At 38.1% G+C, this 10000-nt stretch overlaps 1 protein-coding gene across 3 annotated transcripts in view; it reads right to left on the reverse strand.

Annotated features, from left to right (window-relative positions):
• Positions 1-203: 203 nt before the first annotated feature.
• LOC115227687 (zinc metalloproteinase nas-14) overlaps positions 204-10000 on the reverse strand; it is a 31335-nt gene continuing 21538 nt past the window's right edge. Inside the window, exons 8-13 of one of the 3 annotated variants that reach the window (XM_029798438.2) lie at positions 9594-9720; positions 8451-8558; positions 7152-7178; positions 5427-5579; positions 2869-2979; positions 204-535 (exon numbers count right to left, since the gene is read on the reverse strand). In XM_029798438.2, coding sequence (XP_029654298.1) covers positions 219-535; positions 2869-2979; positions 5427-5579; positions 7152-7178; positions 8451-8558; positions 9594-9720 — 843 coding nt within the window. In that variant the 3' untranslated portion in view covers positions 204-218. Of the gene's footprint in view, positions 536-2868; positions 2980-5426; positions 5580-7151; positions 7179-8450; positions 8559-9589; positions 9721-10000 lie in introns of all 3 variants that reach the window. The other 2 variants (XM_029798437.1, XM_029798439.1) reach the window with 2 other exon arrangements.

The raw sequence follows: 10000 nt of genomic DNA on the forward strand, positions 1-10000 counted from the left end.
GGGGATTTTTGCCGTTCAAATTTTACACACACATACGCACAAACACGGACACACACACTCACACATGCACACAGACACGCACGTATGCACAGACAGATACACACACACATACACACGCACGCACACACACAAACACACATAGACACACACGCACGCACATACACACAAACACATACACACACACATTCGTGGATTGTGGGAAACCCCGAGTACTGTACTCACCAATCCCAATGCCCATTTGTAAAATTCCCTTCGCTATGAAATATTTTGAGGGTGTTTTCATTACATTTTGTTTTGAAAATCTCGTTAGTTTTCAAAAGGAACAACAGTAGAAAACGGGTAGAGCAGGAAAAGCGAAGAACAACCGGGTAGAAGAAGCCGAAGAGAAACTTACGTTCAGGTGCTTTGGTATCTTCGGTTTTGGCATCACACTTGTTACAAGATTTCTTACAATTTGGGTTCATGTACGCAGGATTTTTTTTACATTCCCCGATACCGGCCCAGTAAGAACAATGCGAATTTTTATCATCGCACTCTGAAATCGACAACAACATCCACAATAATAATAATAATAATAATAATAATAATAATAATAATAATAATAATAAAATAATAATAATAATAATAATAATAATATAATAATAATAATAATAATAATAATAATAATAATAACTCGAATGTGGAGTCTAAAAACAGAAACAATTCCTGTCATAGTAGGCGCATTAGGTATGATTAAATATTCAGACAAATACATAACAAAAACACCAGGACTTACAAATATAATTTAACATACAGAAAATAGCACTACTAGGCACTGCACACATCCTACGTAAAACACTTTCAAAACAGTAAAAATAAGAGCAGTCAGTACAGCCAAGTTACTGAGCGTTATAATAGCAAACAAAGAAAGTGGCAGAGGTGTGGGAAGAGTAGTAATGTATAAGTGAAACATGGACAGTATTGTTTTTTTTTTTTGGATGAAGCGCTGGAGTATATGTATATGTAGAGAGTGCGTGCGCATGCATGTGTTATGCCTGTGTGTGCGTATGTGTGTAGGTCTATTCAGTCAGTCTGGAGATAATTTACGCACACATACATTCACATATACACACACCTGTATGATAAAATAAATATGTTCTCTAATAGGCAGCATTAACTGCAGTAAATTATTTGCTGCGGATTTTGTTTCCGGAATTTTAGCGCGCCAGAACTAAGACATTTGAAATTAACACCAATGTAATCGGTGAAGCTAAGCACGTGTCTGTTTTTATGCGGAATACTAGTGGTTAGCTCTACAAATTGCATTACCTATGGAACGACCACACTGATGAGTCTACGGACAATGGATTACATAAGTGATTCATTCGTTAATAGGCGAAACCGCCGGTCTGTGCTGGTGTCCGCTGAATTTTCCTCTAGAGAACATTCCTTTCTTTGTAGTTTGATCGTAGGTGATCTACTTCTAGCATACGGCCGACCACATAGTGGTTTGCCCTTCAAATATACACATGTATATATATATATATATATATATATATATATATGCATCTGTGTGTATCTGTATCTGTGTGTGTGCGTATATGTTAATACGTGCATGTGTGTGTATATGTTAATACACGTCTATATAAATAAGTATACGTACAAACGTGTATGTATATGTGTACAAACATATCGATATCTATCTATCTATCTATCTATCTATCTATCTATCTATCTATCTATCTATCTATCTATCTATCTATCTATCTATCTATCTATCTATCTATGCATATATTTGTATGTATGTATATGGTGGTGGCTGCCCCCTCGTTATCGAGTATGGCCATTGCACGAAGCTTAATCAATGTTGTTATCGTGCAATGCCTGTGCAAGAAGATTTTTTTTAAAGTGAGGAAAGGCTGTGCACAGAGTCAATCCCACTCACTAAGCAACATCAGCCATAAATAAATACATGTGTAGGTGTATGTAAGTGTTGGTATGTTTATCTGTGTTGTGTTCACTATTCATCAGATACATGAAAGCACTTAAGCGTTGCTAGATGTTCAGAAATATTTCTTGGACGGAAAGTAAAACAAGAGAGAAGACAAACCAGTGGAAAGAGAAGTCCAGTGATGCTTATTAAGGCGAAGAACAAACAAATAAAAAATAAAAACAAAAAAAAAACACAGGATTACAGGAAAATTTGCAGATATCGAGCAAACATTTAGAAGACTAGTAGTAAGTTGAGGGTAAATTTACTGTGAAATGATCATGCTAAACAAATGGGTAGCTCATTAAAATATTAAGAACATAGTGTAGAAGAGACGATTTAACTGGAAGAGATACATGAACACCTCTCGTTTGTGACATGGACATTTAATTATGTCCTTTTGGTTTCTTGGAGGGCATTTCTGTTTTGGAAAATTTCTATGTTACACATGCGAGTTACTTGTTTGAGAAAGAATTAAGAATGCAGGCAAGAAGACAGAACCTTGTCGTTGTCAAGAAGATCTAAGCAGATGAGGTTTTCATAAAATAAGAACATAATGTTGAAGAAACGATTAGACAGGATTAGTCACAAGGAAGCCTTCCAATTGTCAAACGGACGTTTGAATTGTGTCCCTTTGGTTGCTTGGAGAGCAGTTTTTTTTTCTGGAAAGTTCCCATGCTACACGTGCGAGTTGTTTGCTCGTGAAAAAACGAGAAGGAAGAATGCAGGCGAGAAGACGAATTCTTGACGTCGTCAAGTGTCTTGCTGTAAAGCTTTTTCAATCCGGTTTGTGAGAGTCACATGCAGACGATAGGCAAGGCAGTGTTGTCATTTGATTCTCATTGTATGCGCATTCGAATTTTAGAGATCCATTCTTGATCATCATAGCCAATACTTACTTTGACATTGCTTACAAGACTTTTTACACTTCAGTAGCATGTATGCAGGGTTTTTATCACATTCTCCCTTCCCTGCCCACGTTGCACATAACTTATTTTCGTCAACACAGCCTATAAAAAAATGGTGAGTCGATTGATGTAGCAAAGAAAAAAAAAACAGAAAAAGAAAAGAAAAAAGCGAAAACATAAGAAAATATCGAAATGTACAACAGCAACAACGAGGAAGAACAATATCAGGTAAAAACGGTTACAGGTGTCAATTATTCTTTTCTACTCTAGGCACAACGCCCGAAATTTTTTGGGGAGGGTGCAGTCAATTAAATCAACTCCAGTACGCAACTGGTACTTAATTTATCGACCTCGAGAGGAAGAAAAGCAAAAGTCGACCTCGGCGGAATTTGGACTCAAAACGTAAAGACAGGTGAAATACCACTAAGCATTTCGCCCGGCGTGCTAACGTTTGTTATTTCGTTACTGCTCACAAGGGGCTACGCACAGAAGGGACAAGAAAGGACAGACAAACGGATTAAGTCGATTATATCAACTCCAGTGCTTAACTGGTACTTATTTAATCGACCCCGAAATGATGAAAGGCAAAGTCGACTTTGGCGGAATTTGGACTCAAAACGTAAAGACAGGTGAAATACCACTAAGCATTTCGCCCGGCGTGCTAACGTTTGTTGTTTCTTTACTGCCCACAAGGGGCTACGCACAGAAGGGACAAGAAAGGACAGACAAACGGATTAAGTCGATTATATCGACCCCAGTGCTTAACTGGTACTTATTTAATCGACCCCGAAATGATGAAAGGCAAAGTCGATGTCGGCGGAATTTGAACTCAGAACGTAACGGCAGACGAAATACGGCTATGCATTTCGCCCGGCGTGCTAACGTTTCTGCCAGCTCGCCGCCTAGCAGCTGTCAGTTATTGATAGTCTATAAAGCTCAGATGAGGGTACAATGAAGTTTTGCTCTCTCATCTGGAACGGTGCTGCTGTTGTTACTGTTGCTGTTGCTGTTGCTGCTGCTACTGCTACCGCTGCTGCTGATATATGCATTCAAGGTCATATTCAGAAAAGAGCCACTCAATTTCATCACTCTCAGATACGCTCTACAACCAGGCTGTCACCTCTTCCATCGCCACTATGACGGCCTCTGCTTCTAGGAGCTGCGTGGGTTTATGTCATCCCCATTTAGACATTCCAGTACGATTTGATGCCTCTCTAACCCTATCACCTTCTCCCTGTACCCCAAACCCAGGCCTTAATTAACCAATCTCCAAAATGTCGGCCGTCTGGAATTCCTCTCCTCCCACCCGCTACGAATACAACACTAAAATCTTCGCTTCCACCCTCATCAACACTATCTGCGACGATTTCATCTCAATCGACGGAGAGGGGCTTTCTCCGTCCGGGTTGCGGATCCGTGGAATAAGCTGCCAGACGAGATGGTGAAGATGCCGACGACCGCTTTGTTCAAAGCCTCCCTTGACCTCAAGTGGCCTGAACTCTTTACATGAACACCACCCTGTACTTAACTCCATGTCCCCCTACATGGCCTTGCTATTTGCTTTTGAGCCAAATTAACTAACTAACTAACTAACTACTAACTAACTAACTAACTAACATGTCATCCCCATTTAGACATTCCAGTACGATTTGATGCCTCTCTAACCCTATCACCTTCTCCCTGTTCCCCCACCCCAGGCCTTGCATTAACCAATCTCCAAAATGTCGGCCGTCTGGAATTCCTCTCCTCCCACCCGCTACGAATACAACACTAAAATCTTCGCTTCCACCCTCATCAACACTATCTGCGACGATTTCATCTCAATCGACGGAGAGGGGCTTTCTCCGTCCGGGTTGCGGATCCGTGGAATAAGCTGCCGGACGAGATAGTGAAGATGCCGACGACCGCTCGGTTCAAAGTCTCTCTTGACCAGAAATGGCCTGAACTCTTTGCATGAACACCACCCTGTACATAACTCCATGTCCCCCTACATGGCCTTGCTTTTTGCTTTTTGAGCCAAAAAATTAACTAACTAACTAACTAACTAACACCACTTTCCGTAACACCGAGCGTCCATTACCACCACCAGTACCATACGCTACCACTTCCACTACCACCGCAAAAATCACCACCATCACCATCACCAACAACACTACAGCCAGCACCACCATCGTCACCCCCTACCACTGACATTGTAGACTTTTCACAACAACAATAATATTTATGACAATCATACGGGAACATATCTTAAGGAGTTAAGATGGGCAGTAGTGTTGTGGCGCAACAAAAACCCATTCTATCTTTTTAAATTATCGACCCTCCACCTACCGCCACCTATCTCTACCTACCTCTACCTAAAGATGAAATTCCCCAGTCAACAGGGGCGGGATCTATACTGAGAAGGCAAAGAAATCATATTAAATAAAACAACTCATTTTGTTTGGTGCTCTACCGCTTCTACCGAGTGACCGTCCCCGCTTCTATCTCACTCTCAATAACAATAAAACAAATAAACATCATGACATAAACAAACAATTCTTATTTTTTACCTTTACCACCGCCACCACCACCTCCTCCTCCTCCTCCACCATCACCGCATTTTTTGCATGATTTCTTGCAGTGGGCCAGCATGTACTTCGGGTTTTTCTTACATTCGCCCTTCTGAGCCCATGTCGGGCACGATGAGTTGTCGTCGACGCAGTCTAGAAATATAAAAAGGTTGAAGTAGAAAGATAAGCATAAAAATTATTTACTTCATTAAGACAACTTAATTAAGTAGAAGGATTAACATATATAATTTGGCACATAAAAAAAAATTTTTCTTAACAGCTAAAATAACGTTTGTATTGAAAAGGGTAAAAGAAAGAAAAAGAAAACCCGAAACATTAGCGTTAATGATAATTCTTTACCAGAAAAACAAGGGAGACAACCCTGATATGTAAATGTTTAAAATGTTCGAATAACGTCCCTACGGTAATGGAGACAACTATTAACAACTATCTAAGACACATAGAAAGCTGTGCATTCTGTAGAGCCTGGGAAATTCGGAGGTATTCAGCAAGATGAAGGTTGGGCTAAAAAACGAAATGTTGCTAGATTTGTTCCCCTTATTTGCCGACAAATTAAAAAAAAAGAATTCATCAGTACCAATATCATTATTTCCTCTCCATAATGATTTCTAATTAGATTAATAACGATGCTCTCCAACACTTCTCTCTCTCTCCCTCCTCTCTCTTTTCAGTGACGTAGTACTCTTCTGTCACTCGCCATTTTACTCTCGCTTTACAGAAAAGTCTTCGAAAGTATTTGGAATACAAATCTCCCTTCGAAGCCTCCCACCTATAGACTGTACTCCATCTCTCATCTATTAGATGGGTAAATTTCGTATCAGATCGCACTATCACTTCATGTATTGACTGAGCTATTTCTGCTCCACCGGGGTGTCCCTTAGGGTCTCATCTGTCTCCACCTCTCATTTTTCTATACATTAATTCTCGACCCTGCAGTAACTTTTATTCCCAGTCCTTTCTTTCGGGAGCATCAGACTTCAAGAATCTTCTTCGTCCTCGCTTATGTCTTCCCTGCTGCACGAAACATTAAAAACATCTGGGACATAGCCAATGCTCTTCCTCTAGACTCAGCACTTAAATAGAAAAAAGAATATAAAAAAAGAGTGTGTCTAGTCTTTGGTAAGTAAGGGAGACAACTGTGGATATGTTTCATGCTAGTTATACCTCTTCAGTAAAGCGTAGTCCAGTATCCACATAAGCATGAAAGAGAATAATATCAATTTTAAGAGTGAAGAAACATCATGTGTGTTAGATGCATCATTTATTGGATCACTTCACTTCTGCATTGATGCTTTCTCTTCTGTCATCAAAGTTGATGTCGTATGTTCACAGCAAGTCTAATATCGATAAGCGTGTGTTTTTGTTTCCGTGTTTATCACACACAAAAAAGAAAAAAAAATGGGAGTAGTTAACGGCGCCCTTATGCGAAATGCTTAAAAATATATTTTGTTTTCGATATCTTTCGTTCTGTCATAGCCAAACTGCAGGACTTCCTGAATGGTTCTCCTAATGAAAAATTATCTAGAAATTTCATTACTGATGCGGCCTGCTTGATGATGAACCATGTCTCTTGCGACCGGTTTTCATGAGTGGTGGCCCACGTCGGCTTTAGCTTTTGGTTGAATATTCCTTTAAAGAATTTTCACATCAGTAACTACAACAAGAAAAAAAAAAAACAGACAAGAACAAGAAAATGTTACTCACCTTTCTTTCCACCTCCACCTCCACCGCCTGTAAAATACAAAGAAAATTGATTAATTAGATAAGCTCATTAATTAAAATGATACTGTCAGTGCATGTATACATACATACATACGTACGTACATACACACATTCATAAATAGATATAAACCGGCATGCCATGTAATTACACGTGGTCCGTTGGCGATTTCCTCTCTCCTCCTCCTTTAGACATTTCCCTTTCTCCGTTCCGATAAAGAGCTATGCTCGAAATCATAAGCTCTCTCTTTTCAGCGAGCGTCAAACTAATTCACTTTTCGTGCAAGTCCTGCCCTTCGTTATTTTTCTTCTTTTCCCTTTTTTTCTTTTTTTATCCGTTTATTCGAATTGTTTGCTCATTTGGATTGACTATATATATATATATTATATATATATATATATATAATATATATATATATATATATATATATATATAATATATACATATATAAGGTTGGTGCATAATCATTGGGGCTTTTTTTCAATAAATTTTATTCAACAAAAACAATAACAACATTTAACAAAAACATCTTTAAATGATTATTTCGAAGCATACTCACCATCTACTTCAATTACTGCTTCCCATTCGCTTGGCAACCGGTCGGAATAATCATATAAAGATGTTTTTGTTAAACGTTATTGTTTTTTCTAAATAAAATTTATTGTAAAAAAAAAGCCGCAATAATTGTATACCAAACTAATATATAAATACATATGCATATATGAATATATACGTCTACATATATGTGTATATATATGTATATATATATATATTATATATATATATATATATATATATATATATATATATATATATATAATATATATATAATATATATATATATAGATATATATATATAAATATGTATATATATATATATGTATATATATATATAAATATGTATATATATATGTATATATATATATGTATATATATATATGTATTTATATTATATATATATATATATATATATATATATATATATATATATATATATATATATATATATATATATGTTCGTGTGTGAATGTGCATGTGTGTACAAATAATAAGTGAGACCTGGGTGTGAACATTATAGAAAACACATAGTCGTCATGTCGTTATGTTCAAAAGTGATTTAAGCTTAAACTCCGAATTGGTCGTCCCGTCGCTGTCATGAGTGACTATAAAAGAAATCCAATTCGAGCTGATATGGAGGTAATACTAGAGATAAACACAGTTAGGTTTATAAAAATTACGTTTACATGGAGCGAGCGTGTATAAGAATGTTGAATTCTACATACCTGAACACAGTTTTATTGGATCGCTTGGCGAAGAACCTCGGCAGTAGCATTTACAATCTTTGGCACGGTAGCCACCGCTAGGACAAGCACCCCTAGTTGAGCATCTACCTGGAAAATAACAAAAAGTGTATGTCAGACAGATTGCTCTGAGGATTGTATAGTGTTGTCATTTATGTTGTATATCCTGTTTGCTCTGAATGCACTCATACATGCATTTGTATGTACATATTTTTTTCATGTTTTACTTGTTTCTGTCATTAGGCTGCGGCCATGCTGGGACACGGCCCTGAAGAGTTTTTAGTCGAATGAATTGATCCCAGTACACATTAAATCATTTTTAAGTTCTTGTAATACTATCGATATATTTTGCCGAACCGCTAAGTTACGGAGATGTAAACGTATCAATACCGGTTTTCAAGCGGTAGTGGGGGAAAACAAAGACACAAAGACCCCCGCACACACACGTAGGCACACAATGTGATATTTTCAAGGTTTTTGTCTGTACGAGGCTATAAGAGAAGACACTTGCTCAAGGTGCTACGCAGGCGGATAGAACTCGAAAACACGTGGTCGTGAAGCAAATTTTTTACCACACAGTCATGCCTATTCTTTTATTCTTTTATTTGTTTCACTCATTTGACTGCGATCATGCTGCAGCACCGCCTTTAGTCGAGCAAATTGACCCCAGGACTTATTTGTAAGCCTAGTACTTATTCTATCGTTACTCTAAGTTACAGGGACGTAAACACGCCAACATCGGTCGTCAAGCGATGACCGGAGACCAAACACACACACGAACATATACACACACAAACACACACACACACACATACATATATACATATATACGACAGGCTTCTTTCAGTTTCCGTCTACCAAATCCACTCACAAGGCATTGGTCGACCCGGGGCTATAGCAGAAGACACTTGACCAAGATGCCACGCAGTGGGACTGAACCTGGAACCATGTGGTTGGTTAGCAAGTATGGCTTGTGTGTGTGTGCATGTATGTACGTGTGTGTGTATGTATGTATGTGTGCGTGTATGTGTGTGTATGCATGTGTGTATGTGTATGGTTGTGTATATATGCGTGTGCAACCTTATGCTTGAATTTTATATAGAGCCGTAATGGCTTCATACTTACTGTCACATTGGTACATAAGGTTGGCCAGTTTGATGTCTCTGAAGCTGAGACCAGGCGATTTTCCTATGACGTGCTGATAGTTTCTGTCTTTCGTCCGGATTGTCATTCGGCCATTTGAAGAGAATGCCTAAAAGGAGAAAAAAATGTGTGTACTGGCATGCAAGCATACATACATACATACATACATACATACATACATACATACATACATGCTTGCATGCATACATGCATGCATACATACATACATACATACATACAAACATACATGCATACATGCATACATGCATACATACATACATGCATGTATATATAAATGCATGCATGCATATATACATACATACATACATACACACATACAAATATACTCTGTTGTTGATGTTGATATTCCAATGAAGGAATCTTGGATC

This window comes from Octopus sinensis, unplaced genomic scaffold (assembly GCF_006345805.1).
Source record: "Octopus sinensis unplaced genomic scaffold, ASM634580v1 Contig06900, whole genome shotgun sequence".
Taxonomy (NCBI): domain Eukaryota; kingdom Metazoa; phylum Mollusca; class Cephalopoda; order Octopoda; family Octopodidae; genus Octopus; species Octopus sinensis.